This window comes from Drosophila teissieri, chromosome 3R, assembly GCF_016746235.2.
Source record: "Drosophila teissieri strain GT53w chromosome 3R, Prin_Dtei_1.1, whole genome shotgun sequence".
Classification (NCBI taxonomy): Eukaryota; Metazoa; Arthropoda; class Insecta; order Diptera; family Drosophilidae; genus Drosophila; species Drosophila teissieri.
Genome location: NC_053032.1, coordinates 20,917,998 through 20,940,509, shown reverse-complemented (window position 1 = coordinate 20,940,509; position 22,512 = coordinate 20,917,998). Strand labels below are relative to the sequence as shown.

Here is a 22,512-nt window from a genome sequence, read left to right as displayed (position 1 = left end):
ATACACATTACTTTTGATAACAATGTTTTCTTTAATATTCTGAAAGTGTAAAAGATACCCTATCGACGTTGGAGGTGGGCCTCCATATGTTAACTTACTATCACTCAGCTCGTTTAGATTAACTTTCGCAGCTGGCAGACATGTCGAACACTTGTTCCGCGAATTCATCGTCGGACGCCTTGCCATTGCGAATGGAAAAATCCCCTCTACCAGTGGAATTCTCTTTGTTCTGCCGATGATGCAGGCGCAGTTGTTCCTGGAAACCCTCTATCAGGTGCTCCCTGGCCTTGAGGTCGATCTCGTTGATCCTGAGCTCAGCTTTCATGACCTTGAGTCGGCGGGTCTGACGGCGATTGATGCGCTGCTGGATGCAGAGCTTTTGGCGCACACTCGGATCGGGTAGATATGTCATTTGGCGCTTGAACTCCTCGTGAACGTGCTCCAACTCCGCTAGCTCCTTGGCCTTGTTTTCCCGTTCCACGGATAGCCGAATGTTGCGCTTCAGAAGCTGTTGAATCTTGCTGATCAACTCGAAACGGCGCGGATCCTTGCCCAGCATGACACGCCAACGATGGATGCGACAGGGGCGGGACAGCTCCTCCGAGTAGGCGGATACCCTGAGCCTCTCCTGGTTGAGCTGTCGCTCCAATCGAATCACATCATGGCGCATGGCCGCCTTGTTGCCCACCTCGCGCTGCATGCACTCGTGCGAAGTTCGCAGGTTTACCACTTCCAGTTTGAGCAATCTGATGTCCTCCACCCTTTGGTTGTATTGCATGGTTCCCCGATCGATCGCCTTCTGCATCATATCCAGTTTCTCCTTAAGCAGACGCACCTCATCATTCCTCCTAACCATTTGCAAGCCCAACAGGCTCTTCTCTTTGGTGACCTCTTCCAGGGCACAGGCCATGTGCTTGAATCGCTTTTCATCGGTGTCTATGGTGTGGGCGGCTTGTTCCACCCGGATCTTCATCTCCCGAAGATCCGACTTTGTGCTGGCCAACAGGCGACTTTTGGAGTGAATCTCGTTCTGCTTCTGCTTCACAGTTCGGTTCAGCTGCTCAATCTGGTTCTTCAGGCTGGAGATCTCCTTTTCGTTAATGGCCAGCGAGCTGGTCATCTGGTTGATCTGATGCGTCAGCTTGGTCATTGTGTTCTGCAGCGTGGAGCGGTCCCTTGAGCACATGTCCATCGTCTTGATCAACATGACCTTCTCCGAGTGGATCACTTCCATCTGCTTCTTGACGTTCGTGAACTCCAGCTGTTTCTGCTGCAGCTCCACTTGGAGCACCTCCAGTCGTTCAGTCTTTAAGGCGAGTGTCTCTACAGAAATCATTTTAGAATTAATTTCAACTTATAATAGTTTCTTTCGTGGAGCTTACCCTCGATCCCATCGATCTTCTTGTACGCATCATTGAGCTCCAGGCTCTGCTCCCTCTTTTCCCGAGCTATTTTCTGCACCTGCAGGTCCTTCTCGTCCAGCTGTTTGTGGGCGCGAAAAAGATCGGTTAGCAGATCCTGCATTTGGTGGCGAATAGAAGCGATTTCGTGTCGCACTCCGGCCACAATGTCATTCAAACGGGTGATCTCCGCTCTCAACTTTTCCCGCGAACGACGTATTTCCTCCCTTTGGCGGATGGCCTCATCCAGTTTGGCGGTGGCCATCATTATCTTCTTCTCCTGCACCTTCAGCTCATTTCTTAAAGGTTAGTTGCAAGCACAGGTAAGTTATCCACCTTATTCTAAGAACAATAATTTACTCACTGTTTGACCAGAACTTGATCGTTGAGCTCCGTGTTCTTTTTGGCCAGCAGGTGGAATCGTCGCTCCAAGAGCACTGCGTCGTCAGCCTTCTTCTTGGCATCCCGCTCGGCTGCACGGCGCGCCATCACGAGATCTGCCTTGTCCCGTTTCTGGGCATCGTTGAAACCCTCGGCCACCTTCAGGCTCACCTGCAGCTTGTTCTTCTCCTCTTCCATGAGGCGGAAGGACTTGGTCAGGGTATGGTTCTCCCGCGACAGACGATCGTTGCGCTGCTTCAGTGCATCGTTGGTGGCAGCCAGCTCCACAAAATCCATATCTGCCGCCAGAAGTTCCTGGTTTTGCTGCACCACGGCTGCCAGCTCCTTGTTCAGATGCAGCAGCCGATCCTCGTACTTATCCTGCTCCACATTACATCTGTGCTCCAGCCTAAAGTTCTCCGATTCCGCTTTCTTCACCCGCGCATTGAGCTTGGAGATAATCTCCTTGGATACCTCAATCATGCCTTCCACCGTCTCCGAGTAAACGCGGTTAGTTTGCAAACGCTTTTGGTAGTCCTTAAGCTCGGCAGCCAGCCTATCGCGCTCCCGAAGGACCAAGCGATGAAGTTGAAGGTCCTTGCTGCGAAAAAGATCAGTTCTAGCAGGTTAGGAGAAGTCAAATGAAAATGGAGGAAGAACTCACGTAGAGATTGGTACCTGTTCGGTCATGGCTCTTGGCATATTTGATTGATCGCCGCGCACCACCGACATCAGCTGGAGCTGCATGGTCTCCTCTCGATTCTTGGTAGCGTCCTCGTTCCGCCAGGCGTCCTCCAAGGACTCACGCAGGTGCTCCATCATCGCCTCCGAGGTGGCCGTGGTTCGCAGGGCCATTCTCAGCTTTTCGTCCGCGGTTCTCACCTTCTCGTGCATTGCCCTACCTTGGTCCACCTCGGAGACGTAGTGCGCGTGTAGTCTGAAGAGGATGTCCACGTACAACTTAACCTTGCCCGCGAGGAAGGGGAAGCGTTCGCTTAGACCTTGCACCAGCTGGTATGAATTCGAGAAGAACTTCTCGTCGAGATCTCGCACAAGATTTATCTGCGCCGGCTCTATGCTATCCCGGAATCGCTCCTCCAAGTGCACCATCGAAATCGTCTTGGAATACACAGAGGAGCTCTTTTGGACCCTGGACATCTTGCGCTGCATGGTTTTCATCTTGAGGGTATCAACTAACAAAGGTAAACAAACCGCGAAGGATTGCAGGACAACGAAGAAATCCTACCGAAAATCAAAGAACAAAAAATTGAAAGTCAACAAAAAAAATTGTTGTGTATCAGTGTGACGTTAAAGTGTAATACATTGTGTTTAGCATTGCCCTTTTCAGAAACCCTAAAATGGAATAGAAAAATGAAGTTGATTGGTTTTTATTTAAGCATAAAATTGCGTATATTTCTTAAACTCAATTTACAGATTTTTCGTTTGTTACATTCTTTTTACAAGTTTGAATCAGAAAATATATATGTTTATCTTTAGTGTTAATATAGTTGTTATTATTGTTGAAATTCAATTTAAGGATTTCATCTTGCCACATACATCTACGTACTTATTTATTCCAGCTAGGTCAAATAGAAACGAATTAACATAAGCGAATTAATACATATAAAATTACGATAAATCACAAAAAATGTTTCGCAAAAATTTCTGCTACAGTTAACGCCTACTAATCAGCTTGATACGTTCGCACAATCGCACATTGATACTCAGCGCTAGAAAAATATACATTTATCTATACCTCTAACTGCCATATAGTAAGGCCTTGGCTAGTGACAAAGGATTTTGCAAAGTTAAAGCTTACGGGTAAAAAACTCTTGTCCACTCTAAAAAGGTGCTTCCCTACGTCCCAAAACAAAACGGAGAACGGAAAACAAAATGTGATAGTTAAAAATGCAAGCCGAACTTAAAGCTGGCGCTATCTTCTGATATGAACAAATATCGTTTAGTTTAAATCGAAGCTTTATTGTAGACTCGTTTGATAGACGCTCAGTTGGTCATTGGTTTGGAAATAAAAAATATATAGCTAGGGTTTATATATATTTAAGATATATATGATCTATATACGCGGGCCCTGGCTGTGGTCATGTGGCCCCTTCGCATGGGATTAGGATTACGTATAAAATAAAGAAAACAATGTTTGCGGAACAATTGCGATTCACAGTTTGCTTTTCCTCCATCTCGGCCACATTTTTGGTCGTCAGCTGCGCCTTCTAGCGCCATTGGCCAGCCCTAAGAGGCGCTGGCCTGAACGCTCTGTACCCTCTGGACTCCCTGCACACCCATGCCGGAGCGCACCTCGCGCACATAGCAGTCCCGGCAGACGCGAACCGCCTTGGTCAGTCCGTACTTGGGCAGCGGAGCGGAGGCGTTGGAACAGACGCCGCAGAAGACTCCACCGCAGTTGCGGCAATGATGACGCCGGCGGAAGGCAGTGAAGGGCGTCTGGCAGGCCATGCAACGCGGTGCCTTGCCATCGGGTATCCAGGCCGGAGGGGAAAGCGTGGCTGAGGTGCTCGTTGCCGAAGAGGGCATCTGGGTTTCGTTGTTGCTTTGCAGGCGTCGGCGGCTGCCACTCCTGGCGCTCACCGGGGAGTTCTGCTCGGAGCTCGAGCTAGTGGAAGATGCGCTTGAGGGCGTGTTACTGCCCACGGAATTGTTGCGCTGTCGCTGCAATTGGATTTGCAATTGCTGCTGCTGCTGCTGCTGCTCCTGCTGACGCAGATGAGCAGTGCTGCTAGTGGCCGAGCTGGCTGCCTCCTGATCCCCCAGACTACGGCTACGCGTCACATGCGAGCGACTGGTGGCCATCGTTGCTCCACTGGGACTTCCCTCGCCAGGCTGACTCGCCAGATCAATGGTATTATTTCGCTGCATACTGGCGCCGGCGGAATGGCGCTGACCAGTGGCTTGGTTGCCGCCGCCGGCGCTGAACACGTTGTCCAGCTCGGGATTTACTTCCTCGGCTGAGTAAATGCTTTGGTTGGAGCCGGCGCTCTCCTGTATCACATCGTTCTCGGAGGCCCGGAACTCGAACAGCTCCGACTCCTTTGTCTTTTCCGGTATGTCAATCTCCTCCTGGGCGGACGACATGTTCATGAGGAACACGCTGCGCAGGATCTGGCGCAAATCGGAGGCGAAGTTCGTTTGCAGCTGGTCGGCCACCCCGGCGATGCAGACAAACAGGCGGTGCAGCAGGTTCTCGGTGCTTCTATTGATGGAAAAATGTATTAGTTTAATAATTTAAGTAGTGAATTAAAACCACAACTTGTGACTATTATTTTTATCAATAATACTACTTACTTGAACTTGAGGCGCGCTGTTGTGTTGCGCATGGCCAGTGACACATCATCGGACAGCGAGGAGGCGGCACTGGTATCGCCGCTGGCTAGGTTCTGCTCACGCTCGGGCTGAATTGTTTCCGGATCCACCGCTTCCAGGCTGCAACGCTTGCGACCACTGCGCGTTGTGCGATGCGGATGTGGCTGGCGATGCTGATGAGAATGACGGTGATGATGGTGATGGTGGTGGCGTTGGTGATGGCGGTGACTGTGACTCTCCCGATGGCGACCGCTTGGCTGCTGCATATGCTCCTCGGTCGCTTTGATTGTCGTGGGCTCTGCCAGGGGTTCGGTGTCGCTGCTGGGCAGGCGCAGCCGCTGCAAGGTGCGGGTGGCCGCCAGCATGGCAGCACTGGTGCTGGGCTCTTCCTCCTCGAGTCCCTGGTGACCCTGTTGTTCTGCCGTTCCGTACTCGTCATCTTCGCTGGCCACGAAGTTGTCCGTGAGAGGAACCTCCTGGGGCTGCAGCAGATTGCCCAGATTGGTGTTGGGTATGAGGTAACCGGAGGCACAGTCCGCCGCCACGATGTCCTTGAGCAACTGCTCTTCGTCCGTGTCATCGTCGCTGCTCTCTAGATCCTCTTCATCCACTTCAATATCGTCGTCGTCTTCGTCCTCATCATCGCCATCGCTCCAGTCCGCTGGCGGATTAGTGGAGCTAGTTGCCGCCGATGATGTCGAGGCTATCGAGTGTGAGGGTGTGGGCGAGGGGGCTGGCGAGGCGGTGGGCGTGCTGGTGGGCGACAGCGACAACATGGACGGAGAGCGCAGCGTAGCTCCCTCCACTGTTGGATTAGTGCTACTGTTGCTGTTGCTATTATGGTTGTTGTTTCGCTGATCCACCAGCCGCTCCACAGTCCTGTGCGTACTTGTTGTCCCAATGGTGGTTGTGGTGGTGGTGGTGCTACTGCTGCTGTGGTTGTTGTTACTGCTGTTGTTATTGTTTTGGCTACTGCTGGTCGTAGGATGGGCGCTGTGCTCTGGACTGGGCGCTTCAATGCTGCTCGAGCCAAGTGGCACCTGGAATACATAAAGAATTTATTAGGATTTAAATTGTACTTTTTTATTTTAAGTTTAGTTCAACCCACCTTAGTGTTGATGTCCTCGTTGGTACACAGAAGCTTCTCCAGCTGATACAGTTCCTGGTTGTTGAGATTACGCAGGAGATCGCGGATCTTGATGAGGATTGTGCGGAAGGGACGGAACATCTCCGACAGCTGATCGCCCGGCATGTCCATGTTGAGCGGCCCCTTGGCATAGACCACCAGGCCAGCAACAATGGCCAGCCGTGGAATGGAGAACATCAGGCCGGGATCAAAGGCATCCACCATATCCTGGTCGAGCAGCCCGATCTTTAAAGCTCGCTGCAGCGTTTCTGAGAAGAGCACTCCTATCCACTGCTGCATCTCGTACTCATGGCGAGACTTCACCTGCACCATGGCGCTCACATAGCTCAACTCGAACTCGGCAAACAGTCGGTCGAAGATCTTCAGACTCTCGTATAGCTGCTCCGTGGTGGAATCGTTCAAGTCCAGATGCAGTGTCTTGCTGTTCGGCACATTGTTCTTCAAGCACTGATCCCTCAATAGGACGCGCACGTTTCCCAAACTCTTGGTCACCGCTTGGGCCAGTGGTCGCATCTCCTTGCTCTCCGTCTCCCTGTTCATGATCGAGGAGCCTGCTGCCAGGCACTCGGCGCCGAACCACAGTTGCCCGGCCAAGTTCTCCTGGAGTACCTCCTCGGGGAACTTGGCGCGAAAGGCACGAGGATCACGATCTTCGCCGAGTAGTTCCTCCATTATCAAGTTCGTGATGGCCAGCACTTTGTCCTGTTAACAAAAATATAATTTGGTTTTTGATGTTCACTTAAGATTCCACTCTGGCCGAAACCCACCTGATTCTGCCGCAGTCTGCTGACCAGTCTGGTGCATCGATCCGGCTCTGCGCGTCCATCGAAGCTGTCCAACTCACTGGCCACCGCTGTGAGGGAGCGATCCGCATGGAAGAAGCGGGCCAGCAGCGATTTGTCATCAGCCTGTAAAAATAAAATGGAGATGCAATTTGGATGAGTAATTGGACGTAGATAAGCACTGCCTGTCTCTCGTTTTCCCCCCACTCAACTCAATGGCAGCTTATCGCTCCGCGAGTGCAACAAATTATAATGGGTGATTGCTGAACTTGAGAGATCGTGTGACAACTGCAATGGGTAATGATGGGGTTGCCGTTGTATTGGATGTGGTACACGATAGCCGAATGGCGATAAGGATGACTCAATAAGCCACTAAACACGTAGACGCTATCATCCAAGCATACATACGACCGGCTTAATTAGCACCACTAATTTTCGTTGATTTCACAACAGATCCACATATCACGTATGCTAATATTGGGGCCTTACAATGCGGCTCAAAATAATAAATCACACTTTGCTTTCGGAAAGAGAGAGAGAGAATTGCGAAAAATGTTCTTTAAATATTTGTATGAAAAATCACTCATCCGCAGAGTTGTTTACTAATATTCATCTTATTTTTAGTAACTACATGACACTCTTCAAGTCGGTAACAAACTTTTCGACTTTTAAGATAGTGGGGAATGAATGTAAAAATCTAGTTTTGGCCGCTGTAAGATCATCCCATCGATTTTGCAACCGCTGCTGTAAGCTGATGCCACGAATAACAATTATGTGCCTCATGTGTAAGGAGGAGCAAAGGGGAAGCCAGCCCACTGGGATGATGCAATCTTGGATGAGCTTTTTCCCATTCAACATGCAACAAGTGGGCTTCGCCGCGATGTGTCTGAAATCTCAATGATCCATTAAATCACGTGGCTCTACTTAAGCGGGGCTGCCAACCCCAACAAATCGCACGAGATGTACCTAACCAGCGAGTACGGGGTATGGTGAGGTGCCGGAGGGGCGGAGAGCCTGGCGATAAAGCAAGTTATCGGCGGTTGAACTTGTTTTCACCGGCCATTGTGTGTGAGTTGTTCGGTTGTCAGGTTGTTGTTGGGTTGTTCGGTTGTTTCAGTGTTTCAGTGTTTCGCATATGTGCTCCGCTTAAATATTGAAAGCGGCAAGAGCAGCTGGCCGTGGTGGAAAGGAAACGAATGCACGAAGCGAAATGTGTTTATTATAAAGGTAAACACGTCGAGTCCGAGTCAAAAGCGTTGACTCTCCGCCTCGAAACCCAAAACTGCGCAGTTCGGCAGGTTTGTTTTTTTTTTTTATTTTTTATCGCTGGCTCGCTGCTGCGAGTTTGCGAGTTAAAGGTAGTCGGTTGTCAATGAGCCGGAGGTTCGAGGTGTTGGCGGGCGTCCACAAAACTTTAACTCACATTCGAATACGAATCCGAATACGAATATATGTACTGGGTACAGCTAGTGACTTGTTCAAGGGAAATTTGTGCCACAACAAAGACTAATTACGATAGCAGTTGGATTTCCACACATGGAAAAACTAAATAAAAAAAATCACTCATATGGCACCTAAACTTGGTGAACGTAAATTTCAGTTGGAAGAAATCATTGAGACATTGATTAGAGCTAAAAACATAATGTTTCCTATGTCTCCTAACATTTTCATTTTAATTAAGAAATTGTTTTTTATCGTGTAGTTACGCCACGAAGTATGAAAAAGTAATTATGATTCCATATGAGCCATTGCAAGTGAGTGGTTATGAATGAATCACCCCACGCGATTCGATGAATCAATGCAGAATATCGTACTCGTATTCGTATTTGTATTCGTTTTTTACATTTCGTCATAGGCCCAAGGGTAAAGTTTGTATTCCTTTGTTTTTTTTTTTTTGCCATTTGTTTACACAACAATCGAATGGGCAAAGCTCTAAAAATGTTTGAGGTTCGATTTGGCGTGTGTTTTGTTCTCCGCCTCGGTCGCTCACTTTGCCAGCGAAACACGATGGGGAATGGCAGCAAAGTGGTGGCAGAAAAAGAATAAGCAATCTAATTGAGAATTATAAATTATATAAATTGAGCAAGGCCATGCGTAAATAGTTCAATGACTGCCCAAGAAGACCCCCCTCACCACCGCACTACCCCCGCCGGAATTCCCGCTCCCATTCCCATATTCTGTTGGCCGTCATGACGACGCTGGCCAAAACGTTGTCGACGGCAGCCACTTTTTGTAAGTGCCAGTCGTTGTAGCCATTAATTAGCGTCGCAATTTGGACACAAACTGGTTGGACGCGGGGCAGGAAGGGAGTTCCATGTATGAGAATGTGCCATATATGTAGGTAGGATAAGGAAGGTACCCAATATAGTTGATAAAAAATAATACTGATAATACGTAGTACCGGGGAACTACACATTATTCCATAATTTACAAATTTGCCTACACTTTGCAGTGTGTTGAAGAATTTTAATGCATTCAGTAAGTCAGAGCTTGTGATAAGCATGCAGACTAATTATACTTTTACTGAAAAGCGACTCAACATTCTTTCGCTCTGTACTCTGAGCCTTGAAGTTAATAATGAATTATTATCAAAAGCCATTTACATGCCTCATAAATACATAAAAGCATTTAGCCAAATCCCAAATGTAATTAAAGAGTTAAAAACCCCGGCAACAGCGGCTGACAAAAAGGCAAATGTTAAATGGTAATTAAAAATTTGAAGCTTGCTTCAAGCCAAGCGAAGCGAACAGAAGTTGGAGGAGGTACGACTCCAAGGATTTTGCTGGCACTTCTGGCAAAGTTGAGAGGAAATGGGACTTCGTGACTTATTCATTGCGAATCTTGAATTTTGGCAAGCTGCTTGCCACAGTCGTGATAAAATATTAGGCACTTTTATTTGCACATTAAATTCAGGCAGAAAGAGGGCAAACATTTGAGGAATTGATTCGCAGGCGATATGGCAAAAGTTCTTTGACACTGTTTACCTCTAAAAACAGACCACACCTTTGGTTTCATATCCGAATTTGTTAATATCTGAGCAGCGCATTTGTGTTTATCCACATCCACCGGGGTTATTTGCATATCGCCCGGCTGGAAGCTGCCTTTGTCAAGTATTTTAATTGTTGTTTCAACTGGTTTGTGTTCAATCAGCTAATTAAGGGTGAGTAACCCCCACCTCTCCGCTCGCCCCACCTACCAGCCAGTTGCTGTTTACGGACGATAACAGAACAACACTCATATGGACGCCTTGCGATATAGAGCCGTATCGCAAATGGAGGTGAAACTTGCTGAAATTTGCTGCTCGACTTGATGTGGATTGGATGTGGGTGAGAAACCACTTTTAGTTCCAGTTGAAGAGGAAAATAAACGACGCCTGAGCAAACTCGAAATGCAAATCATAAAAGGAAGTAGTCACGCCGCCAGTTGAGAATTACGGTCAAAGCCTTCAATTATGAGTAATGAGATATTGTGGGTTCAACTTTCTAATTGCACGCTGTTGCAGACATTGTAACAAAAACGGTTTATCAGCAAGTGCCAACCCAAAATTAAACAGTCTTTATAATTTAAGAAAAAATGCTAGATTTTATGAGTACTGATCTTGGGAGTGACCTGATTTTAAAACTTATTGGTGGCAGTCAATTGTTTACTTCACTCATTTGTTTGTTCACTCATTTTAAAATGCAAGCTAAGTAATTATGCCTTACTGAAATTTGTGTTGCAAAGTTAAAGAAATTAATTATCCTGAAAATGAGGCAAACGAGCGTGCGATTTCAGTCATCTGACCATAAGGACATCTGCCTGACGTCACAGCTGTCCGCAGTGGTGACCATGACACGCGCAACAGGCTGCTTCTCCACCCCTTTGCCCCACCATCTGTATCTGTATCTGTATCTGTATGTGTATCTGTATCCTTGAGGGCAGCCAACGGCAAGGACACAGGCGAGACAGCCAGCCTTTGTATTTATATCTATGTGAACGAATATCTGTCCCTTTGGCCCCGAAGGCTTTCGCACTCGAAGGACCAAAGCCAGGGCGCGTTTGCTGACGCAAAAAGGACTCAGTGGAACTGAAACACGCACTTGACATTGGAATATTCGCACGATTTGTACTTTTTAAGACAGCTGGCACTGCTGGCACTTCGCTACGATTTCAATTGGACATTTTGCATTGGCCAATTGAGGAGATTCTCTAAAAATGGCGCTGGAGGTGAATTCGCAGGGCGAATGTCGTGACCCCCTAACGATTCCAATTTGGTCCCGGCACCTGGCTGTCATCGGTTAATTGAGGGGATACGTCTGGAAAACTGAAAACTACCTCTCGAGCTGGGAACCACCGATCAATTGAATTCAATTTCTGCACAATTCGCGCTGCTCGACTGCAAATTAAGCGAGTAATTTAATTGGCTCAAATTTCAAATATCAAATGCAAGTGCTAAAAGTGGCAAGCTACTCAAAATTTCTCATCTAACGTTTCGCATTCAACAGATCAAATAATTTCACGTGAATTTGTCATGCGATGTTGTTCAAAACCAAAAATCAATTACTTTTTAATGCAAATATAATTGAATGGCTTTAGAAACATTTATTTCATTTATACCGAAGATACTCACGTGAATGCGCCAAAAAATATAATTAAAAAACAAATGGGAAAAGTTAACAATAATTATAAACTATTTGCATTCATAGAGCAATCTCACGTGAATTCGCTCATCAGCTAACTATAATACTTATAAATCGAAGCACGATGAGATGAAGAAAAGGTAACTTGCAGTTACTATTATTAACCGGTAATAAACACTATCGGAAAATGCGTCGCAGCTAATACTGGCAATTGTTTAGACTGTGAGAAAGCAGTAGAAGACCTGTAACTCTAATCAATTGTGTAGGTTTACTTGTTAGACACCCCCCTTTTGGCTTGTGATATAGGGTAAAACCACTCGGAATGCGAAGATTGAGTTCTAGGAATCGGCTAATCAGCTAATCATTCGTATGACTAACCAACACCTTTAAGGTATTAAATGCGCAGAGCGATATACAGTAATTCTATAGAAGTTGCATTACAACATCTTTAATGTTTTAAGAGGAATTTCGCTGTATCCCCTATGCAAGCAAACAATCCACCAGACAAAAAGAGAAAGACCGAGTGAAAACTGAGTCACGGTCAAATCGTATATAAATAAATGAGCTTGATAAACAAACGAAAGCTACTCGCGTAAATATAAAGATTCAATATCAGCACAGCAGATAGCCAGCCTATATATAAAATGGTTATTTATGTACAAATACATGGCAACCAAAAGGGAACAACGGATATGCTTTATACAGGACATATCGCCAAACATAGTGATTGCAGCCCAAGAAGCATAAAATTCAAATCCGCCAGCGAAAATAAGAAGTAAATGTACAAACCGAGCAGAAATAAATCGAATTATCGCGGGTGCATTCAACTCTGGGCAAACAAAGTGCGCGGGTAAATTATACAAATTATAACCCTTGCAAACGGATAAACCGGAAGTCGTTTTAAGGATTTTTATTTTTGGTGAACTGCACGGAGTTGAACGAACCGTTTGACTGTCCACAAAATTCACACTTTGCTGGCGAACACCGATACGATCAGATGCAGCCAAACCAGTGGCCTTTTTATTATGTCATAATTAATTCAGTTTCTTAACAAATCGAACGGAAAATTTGCATATCGAAATTATCCAATGTAAATGCAGAAGCAGAAGCAGAAAAGGGAAAAAGAGCGGAAAACAGCTGGCGAAGGCAAATCAATGCGGAAGAGATGACAAAATGCGCCCAAGAGACGAATGCCAATAAAACCCATTAAATAAATTGGATAATAATGGATGGGCGGCAGACCTCGGGAGCGGAGAAAGACGGAAAGATTGGGCATTGTGGGCGTAAGAAGGGGGAGGGGGGAGTCGGGCGGAGAAAGAGGTCACATCATCAGCCCCATTGCATATTCATGAGGCCCCAAAAATGTGTCGCAATCGATGATAAACTGAGACCAAACGGGCCACACGTTTTTAAAATCACTTTGTCACCGCTTATTTCGCAGCTTGTTTTGTTTCTTTATCGGATCAACAGGTTGATTCCGGTTGAATTATTTGCATTTAATGATTAAGATCTGTGAAGTTCGATTTAATGAAATATTGCAAAAATTTTTTTATATTTTATACAGAAAACATTTTAAGTTTAAGTTAAGTTAACAAACTTGTTTTATAGAGTGTCACTCGATAGCAAGCGTTCGAGAAACTCGCAACTTTCTAGTACTTTAATAACTTCATGGAAACCCCTGGCACAGCAGTAGCACTAATCAGATTAACCTTAAACTTTAGGGATTACATTTCACCTTTCTGGAGCCGTGCGTATCGAAATGTGGATTCGATTCCCCCACCGCTTTTCAATGGCTTCTTCTCCTCCTCCCATTGCAGCTGGCTGGGATTTTCCATGTGGCTGTGAGCCACTGCCACTGCCACTGGTATTTAATAATCTTGACACTGCCACCGATAGATAATACCCCCTGCTCCACTCCGACAATGACAACTGAGAGGATAAACCGCAAATCGCTTTCACTTTCCAGCGGGGGTTAAAGTGCGTCCGTCCGGCACTCGGAAGTGTCGATAATTGAGTAACCAAACAGCGGATTTCAGCAGGGGACGGTCTCCAGTTGACCAGCTGTACGTGCAGTACGTGGGCGTTGGCGTCCACACGCGCATCCGATCTCCCGCTCCTCTCATTGATATGCTGGCCACAGACACGGCAAGAAAAAAGTGAGACCTAGACGCGCTGTGCCGCCTTACGTAATCAGCAGTTGCACTGGGAGAAAAGGGCTTTGCGATGTGAACAATTAATATTAGCGATATTTTGCTGTGCAACAAAGTGTCGCCGGCAAACTGATAAGCAAGGGCGCTCTCTGTCGCGGATCGGGATTCGGATTGGAACTGGGATTGGGTTTGGGATTAGGTAATAAGTGGGACGCAATGGCCGGCGGTGTCTGGCGGGCGTAATGCAATCCGCTATTGAAACCGCCGCCATTCGAAAGTAGGAGAGTGGCTTCCAAGTCCACAGCTGTGGAGTGACTGGGCAGCTGGAGTGGAGTGGAGTGGAGTGGAATGGCCATTGCACTCACTTCAGACTCCTCGAGGAGATCGACTCGTTGTGAATGTGAAAATTTCACCGCTTTTACTTTTCCCCGACTGACCGTTTGTTTGGCCATTTGAAAAGCGTTTTTATTTTGGGAAACTGTCTGCACGTCTGGCAAAAAGCGTAACGAATAATTGACATATCGCTCGTAGTGGCGGCGGTGGTGGCGATGGAGGTGACGACGGAGACGGCGGGCACGTAGACTGCCTTGGCACAATCTCCTCGCCGAGATGGCCAATGAACCAAGTGGTGGTCCACCTTGGGTCAGGAATTGAGCAACAACCAGAGAGTTTCAGTCGTGGAACGGGGTTTTCGGCAGTGCATCGCAGGCCAACGGGCCATGCTTGACCTGTAAAACTAAATTATCAGTTTGGTGGAGTGATAGAGTGCAGGGAAAAGTGATCAATAAGACGACTAAGGCCCTGACAGCCTTCAGTCGACGTCAGTTGTGATAACACGGACCGCCATCACTATGAAAACATTGTAAAGTAATTTCAGTTTCTGTATTTGTATTTGTTGGCTGCACAGCAGCGGTAACAGGAAATTACTGAATAAATATGAGGATTAAGTTGCTAACCAATATTTAACCAGCATTTACAAGCCCTGCCTTCCGCAAAAAGGCGAGTAAATAAAGAAAATAATCGAACTGAGCTAAATAAAAGAAGGGAACCCAACCAAGCAGAGCCGCGAGCGTGCACTAAATTATTTGATTTTCGTTTTGGAAATGTTACACAATCTTATCGGAAATGTAAGATATAGCCGACATAAATGGACTACATGTGTTTTAGAGTCCGATAAAGACGCGACAAACCGAATACCGATGCCCGATGTGCAATCACAATGAAAAGATCATACTTATTGCCAGTAACAGTGGAAAATTACTCAAGTTTCTATATTCAGAAGGAAATAATGTCATGGGAAAGCTCGCGGCCAGCTATTGAGATAACGACTTAATCGATGGGATCTCAGAGAATCTACGTTCACAATACCATTACATCTCGATTGAAAATCATCATTGTAATCGCCATAATCATGTTGCATATAATTATTTCCTGTTTGCGGTAATAATATAGGTTGCTTATAGGTTCATGACTGAAAAAACAAGCACCCACTTTAAACAAATAAATATATAGCTATCAGCTGTGATTCTCCACTAATGTAAATAAATCGAGTTTGAATAGCTTTTACTGATTAGGTTTGCTTGCTTACTGCATTAAATAGGTTAAAAAAAGTAATTCGCGGGTTTCTTCTATTTGAAACAATGAAGTCCATGTGAAATTAATAGATATTTAAGTTCCACGAGAGTTGTGAATTCATTTTTCCCTTTTCAATCGATCAAAGCTATCTTAGTCACTATTTCTGTAGAATCAGTGTTTTCGGCACGATTCACAAAGCTACGTGAGCTCAATTCATGAATACACATTGTCTATACGTAGATTTCCACTATCAGTATATTGTGTATATTCTCTGGACCGACTTAATGCGTCACTAAACCCACTAAATAGCGCGTGGATCACGAATACTGGACACCAGGGACCACTGGACACATGTGGTCTGTATTATCAACTAATTTCGTGTTAATTTCATATTTTTCCCCCAGTGGAAAAGTTGCTAGTAAGCTGACAAAAGAGACAGACTCGCCTTTTGTCATAAGTGTTTCCCGCGGGAAATTAGAAGCAGGGTCAGGGAACAAGACACTCAAAACAAGTTGATTAAATCATCCAAAGCAAATAAAATGGTTTAGCTGAATGTGACGAAGTAAAAAGCCCGATCACGTGCCGTCGTTTCAGAGGAATACGCTCAAGAGATTCGCAATGCGATGACCTCAAGTGCAAAAGTGTGGAATTAGATGCTGTAATCTAATAGAGGTGCTACAAAAAATTGTGAAGTGTTCGCCTTTCTTATAATAAGAACAACTAATTTGTTCCACATAGTTTGTAACTAGAACATTTACAGGAACTGACACATTCTTTGATAAATTCTTGCGAACATTGAGTTATTGCGCCTGGAATTCCATCAGAACCAAGATTGCTTTAATTACCTCTGAAACTGATAAAAATTATGATAATATCAATGGCTAATCTATGTCAAATTCTTTTCAGATTGCCGTGCAAGCTGTAGTCATCACGTTTTCCTATAATTTCAACAGTGATTGGAAGAAAGAATGCTGTTTATCATGACATTTCGCTTTCCTTTCAAAGATTCCATTCGAATTAATTAGCCATAAACCTAATGATACCCGTGTAACGATAATTATGAGTCGAATCTATGTTAAAATCTTTAGCGTAAGCCCCAGTCAACATTTTAATTCCTAATTTGAATAGTGATTAGAAATGACAAATGCCTGTCGTGCAGCCAGTCAGTGGTATCTCAGAGTCGCCTTCAGGCGACTTCCATCAGAATGCTGTTTATCAAGACTTTCGTAATGTTGACTTGGCAGTCAACAGTCGACATTTGTGGCCCACCTTGGCGGCCTTTACTTTATATTCCACCAGACTAGAACGCCGAATTGAGGCCAGCGGCGAGCAGAAGCAAAAGTCGTTAACGGTGACGCCGGCAGTGGCGGCACATGTCAATATGGCCCAAATTAAATGCACCGCAAGATACAGATACAGGTTGCTCTCGTTGTTGCTGTTGTTGTTTCTGTTGCTACTATCGTTGTAGTTGTTGTTCTGGTTGTTGTTGCTGGCACGAGCAACAAGCAGACATTCTCACAACCACAAGCAAACTCAAACACAAACACAAGCACAAGCACGAGTACAGAGCTACAAACACATTGTTGCAGTGCATTAAATGTGTTGTCCAACGGGTCGTATACGCACCGAGTCCATTCATGGCGCAGATGGTGAAAATGAGCTTGAGGCAACTTGCTTTATTTGTACAAGAGGTGTAATATGTAGTTGCTTTCAGAACAGCAGAGCGGTAAATGGAGTTAACAAATATGGTAGAGATTGCATTAAATGGGGTAAACTGAATGACTGAATGAATAAACATATGCAACGTATGTACGTTCTTAATGCATTTAATGATGATCCGCACATTTTATGGGGTTAGTTAAAAAAGAAGCTTTAATGCTTTGAAAGCAAACAAAGTCAAGCAAGTGAACACAAAATATTGGGGTAATAAGAGCTCTCCCTCAACAGGTTTCTATGGTGTTTATCTTTCTATTTATCGTAATTATTTACTTGTAAGGTCGTTTCATAATGTGGTTGGGATTGCGAAACGCACTGTATCCGCATCATTGAAACAGAAATGGGCATTATAATCGGTTGCCATTACCGAGAGGGCTGCCTTTTCTGGCACTTAACTTCCTTCACTTTTGTCAGAAAAGTTTTACTCTTCGCTCTCGTTTCCTCGGCCATAAGTTTAAGTTAAGAAAGCGTAAATAAGTGAATTTTATAAAGCTGGCTAAGGAGATAGCTTCCCCCCGTCGATTTTCTTGGTTCATTCAGCTAGTTATAGTCGTCCAGTCATGACTTTCTTAGGCTTGAATTGTTAAACGGCTTTCGTTGTTGTAATTTCCATTTTGCCAGCTCATGTTTAATTGTTTTGTGGGTAATTTTTTACTTTTATGCTTTTGTTGTACGCCACAAGTCAGAGTTTATTGTGGTAATGGCCGATTTTCGTGCTGACGACGCAACAGACTTTAATTGCACACCTTTGCAACATGCTCCAAAATCCGAGGGAGTTCAAGACTTTCAGAAAAAACCGAAAATAATTGTAGAAACGATACAGAAAAAAAAAAACCCAAACCATCAACGATTAAATACAAAAATCAGACATTGCCAGCCACCCATAGATTTCACTTTTTTATGACTTACTTTTGTTTCTTGGCGATTCGGGCCGTAAAACAATTCAATGCCAACTTCAAATGAGTTTATGGCAAGCACACAAACCCAAGACACACCAGAGAAATATCGTTTGGCCAGCCAAAAAGCAGCGAGTAAAAACACCAGAAACCAAGCTGAGGAACTACACAGTATTTGCCAATAGCAGAATAGCATAGAAGAACATCACAAATGCCTTTGTCTCAGTACTGCTGGGAAAACCCAGCCATCGCAATCTGACTACGAATGCGAATCTGAGCCATGTGCTCAATAATGCTGATCAACCGGCAGACACTCACAAATACGATTCAGTCCGCACCCACTATTTTCGCTTTATATTATTGTACATACGTTACGTATACATTTATGCATTCATCGTCAAACATTTATAATCAAGTATCCAAAGGCATGCAAAAAAAAACAAAAAAAAAAACACAAAAGTGTTTGCTTACAATACTTCCTATATGTGCGGTGTACGAGTTTAGATGGGAATATATATTGTATATTGTATTTATGCAAGCAAATTAAATATGGGAGAATGATGTAACGCTATTGGTTTTGGGCCCATAGATCGAGTGGCCACCACATCAGAGATAATCAATTACAGACGCCTGTGGCGCGTGCCGCCTTTTTTCAGAGTTTTTAGTGGCCCCCAGTTGCCAGTTGGCAGTTCCATTGACTGCGGATCCGATCGCGTTTTTTGGGATCTGGGTTTCGGGGCAGTCGCCTCTTTCCCAGCCTCCATTGTCTCGGTTTCTCCTCGCCTTTGTCTGCCTTCAGCACGTTGTCGGTTTCGTTTTTATGAAAATTTATATGCACAGACGGAGTGAAAACAATTACATTCACTGCATACTCTACCGAAAGGTATTACACTTCTATGGACGTCGCCTCATTAATCTGTGCCACTTATAAGCAAGCTTCTAAGCATTTTATATCCTTTTAAGTATAAATAACACCACAAAGCAAAACCATCTCTCTTATTTGGTATTCTTGAAAGCTGAGTGAATTTCCTGGTGCAGTAAAACCTTCGCGTTAAAATCGCCACAATTACTCATTCAGTGTTAGCTAGTTTCTCGTTGCTGCAATAGAATGCAGCGGACAGGGTTGACACACCACAAAGCAAAGCAATCTCGGATTATGCAACTCGATATGGCAATGCCTTGCGACACATCTGGCAACGCTACCGCCGTGCTGTTTCTGTTTATTTTTGAATCGCCACAAAAGCGACCTCGGCCCAAGAATCTCACTTTGCAGGAGAAAGAAAGTTGACACAATCACAATCACAAAGACGAGACGAGAAGGAAAAAAAAAGAAAAGAAAGAGACGAGAAGACCAGGAAGCAGCGGCGGAAAAATTGTGTGCAGTCAATGAATGAAAAAGAAGAGCAGTGATGTTGATGCCAGACGAAAGAGTTGCAAACACACACACACACATGTCCAAGTATGAAAGAAAAGCAGAAACTTAAGACGTCTGTGTGGATTTTCCGTTTCGTTTGCGGGCCATTTTCCACCACCAAGAAAATAAGGAAAACGTACCGTTACTTATGAGCTGCATGCGAGGTGGGCGCCAAAAGGGGAAGAGGGTATGGGGGGAAGTGTGTTAATTAACAAAGCAAAGTAGAGAGAGCAACTAACTACAAGGCATCCGGAAAGTAAACCGAAGAAAACCGTATTTCCATTTCGCTTTGATCACTTTTGCAAAGCCAATTGGAATTTCCGAATGCATTTAGAGCGTAATAAATCATGCAGCCAAGTCCTAACAGTCTTAACGAAGTTTTCAATTATTTATGGCAAAAGAGTTATTTAAAAACTAAGGAAATATAAAAAAAACTCACTATGGGATTTAATTTTTTTTTTGTTAATAAGATCAGGGGCTTTGAAATGTAGTTTCCATTTAAGTTTTCATTTAAAATTGTTCATAAAAGTTGGTTATAAAAAAAACACCTCTTTTTGGCATTTAATTGACCATAGGTATGTAATAAAAGTCTCAAAGAAGCATAAATTTGACTTTCCACTTTGTTAATGGGAAACATACGGAAATCGTGCTTCAAATTGCGATTTGAACGATACATTCCCAGTTCGGTATTCGATAAACACCAAGCCCGTTAATCGATAAACACCAAGCCCCTTCGATCACCTGCGATTAAACGTGCTGCGCAGGCAAATCCCACCCACTCCCCTCAGCGCAATCTTATCTAATCGAAGTGCCAGCCATAGATACAGTACAATACAATACAATATCTTCCCGGCTATTGAGCACTCGAAAACGTAAACATCCGAGGCCCTTCTGCCCACAGACCCGACCAAACCAAATCAGATCAGACCAGACATCTGTTTGCCATTCGATTCGATTCCGAGAGTGGAGGAGCCCCCCCAACCAACACCCGACAAAAGTCTCGACACTGACCTCCAGCACCAGGTAACCGAGGTCGTACAAACACACAAATACAGAAATACACACCGCACAGCCATAGCCATATGTACATATATCCATATAGCCATATAGGGTGTTTGCCTTTGATTTAATGGATTTGCGTGTAAATTGCTTCTAATTCCATTTTTCCAACTCTTGAGCACCGCGCACAAATAGAAATCTGGCGACGGCAATCAAAATGTCAAACGGATTGACTGATTGACGAGCGATCGGGAGGAAAATTGTAAGAGGGGCACGAAACTCGCTCCATCGGCGATTTATTTTTGGAGGCTAGGGTCTAGCGGTTCACATTTACCGTGTACACATATTCCAGACACCCGAAATTGGGGGGCTCTTAAAATAGAAACAGACGAACTTGTGTGCAAGGGACAATTCTCTTCCTGAGCAACATGAGTTCACTCACGAAAAAGTTCAATAAACACTTCATATTATAGCATTTCAGGATACTATGCTAAAATGAAAGATAATAACAATATACCATATGAGACATATTGGAAATGTGGTAAATGATTAAGGTATTTGGCAAGATATAATATATTTAGCATAAGATATCTATGAGGTTAAATCATATCCTCAAATAGGATCTAAACGATCCGTCTTAGCTAGTTTCAACTGTAAGTTGGAGGGATATAAATAGACTGTTCGCTGGAGCTTTGACATTGTTTTCTCGAGTGATTTTCCACAGCGAGATAGCGAGGGATTTCCCCGCTGCCAACGGAACAGAATAGATCCCAAATTACCAGGCGTAGATACATAAATTAGTTGGCTTTGGCTTTAGCTGCTGTTGCTTGTAATTTGCAACACGAACGGACTGGCGCCATATTTGTTTTTGTTGTTACATTGAGTATGTGCATGTGGGTGAGCATGTGTTGGTGAGTGTTTCCAATTTGAATTGAGAGTGCCGTTTGCACACACGTATTGTGCAAAAAACAACAATAACAATATACGTCGAGATGCAGTTGCTGCAACGTCAGCGAATTCGAATTAATCATCGGAAACGAAATGCGGTTAAAACCCAGCTGGCTAACAGGGTGCGAGCGAGAGGGCGCTAGATTATAATGAGCCAGGGCCAAAGGCTGACGTCACAACGGCACAGTTAACACACACAGGCACAGCCACATTTGACACCATTTGTTGCTCTCTCTCGCGCTCCGTTCCGTTCACTATTAATTAATTGCGCTGCGCTCTCGCTTGTTTTTATTATTTTTAGTGATAAGAGGGCACTACTAATCGGGTTATCGTTGATAATTTATGCGAAAATAAGAGCAGAAAACAACAACTGTACCTTGGGTTTGTTTAGCCAACGTTTAAACGTGTCCATCGCAGGAGACTCTTTTTTTCCAGCTGCAGCTCCACAGTTGTTGCTTTTGCTCCTCCTTCTGCTGCTCGTCTTCTCCTCTTCCGCTGCTCTTTCTTGTTGTCCTTGCTCTCGCGCACACAAACACACACACACTCACTCACTGTACACCAACACAAGCGCGTGCGAGCCAAACAAAACAAAGAAAAAATGCAATTTGTTTGGCAACTGCTAAATGCACATTACTGATTCTAACACTTATTGTGAATTTTGTTTAAATGCCTCGGCCTCTTCGCACTTTGCTTTCCTGCCTTTTGTTGTTCTTCTCTCGCTTATTTTTTCTTTTTTTTTTTTGCTTTTTCGCTTTTTCACTTTTCGTGCTCCTCACACGCGTGACTCTACGGTCTCATTAAGTGGAGCTGCATTTCCCTCGCGGAAACTGCGTCGGTTGTCCTGTGGAGGCCTGCTGAGGCAGTGCGTCAAAGCGGAGGCTGACCACTCGAATGTCGGGCGACTCGGATTGCAAACTTTTCCATTAAACTCGCGCAGCACTCATCCGCCCTTCGCGTTGCGATGCGATTTCCGTCGACAGCGGAGCGTCCGTGCGTTCGCAGCAAAGTATATTTTCGATTAATGTGACCAGACGGAGTCTGCGATTAGTAGCTGCCAGTGTGGCGTTCTGCGGTTACCGGGTAAATACTGCGAAAGCTAAAAATATTCTGCACCGTTCGCACTAGCAATAAGGTACTGCTGTATGTTCT

At 44.8% G+C, this 22,512-nt stretch overlaps 2 protein-coding genes across 3 annotated transcripts; both read right to left on the bottom strand.

Annotated features, from left to right (window-relative positions):
- Window positions 1–11: 11 nt before the first annotated feature.
- LOC122620122 (cilia- and flagella-associated protein 58) lies at window positions 12–3,113 on the bottom strand. Of its 2 annotated transcripts, none has more exons than XM_043797437.1 (4): window positions 2,446–3,113; window positions 1,765–2,382; window positions 1,383–1,699; window positions 12–1,323 (listed from the first exon to the last, which is right to left on the bottom strand). In XM_043797437.1, the coding sequence occupies exons 1-4, from the start codon at window positions 2,958–2,960 to the stop codon at window positions 119–121; spliced, it is 2,655 nt and encodes an 884-aa protein (XP_043653372.1). In that variant the 5' UTR covers window positions 2,961–3,113; the 3' UTR covers window positions 12–118. The 2 variants fall into 2 exon arrangements, with proteins under 2 accessions (XP_043653372.1, XP_043653373.1); XM_043797438.1 differs by having other exon boundaries at window positions 2,460–2,566.
- A 627-nt stretch (window positions 3,114–3,740) lies between these two features.
- On the bottom strand, window positions 3,741–22,401 carry LOC122620490 (lateral signaling target protein 2 homolog). The gene is made up of 5 exons (XM_043797973.1): window positions 21,740–22,401; window positions 7,032–7,172; window positions 6,226–6,966; window positions 5,100–6,157; window positions 3,741–5,007 (listed from the first exon to the last, which is right to left on the bottom strand). The coding sequence occupies exons 1-5, from the start codon at window positions 21,773–21,775 to the stop codon at window positions 4,029–4,031; spliced, it is 2,955 nt and encodes a 984-aa protein (XP_043653908.1). The 5' UTR covers window positions 21,776–22,401; the 3' UTR covers window positions 3,741–4,028.
- Window positions 22,402–22,512: the final 111 nt, after the last annotated feature.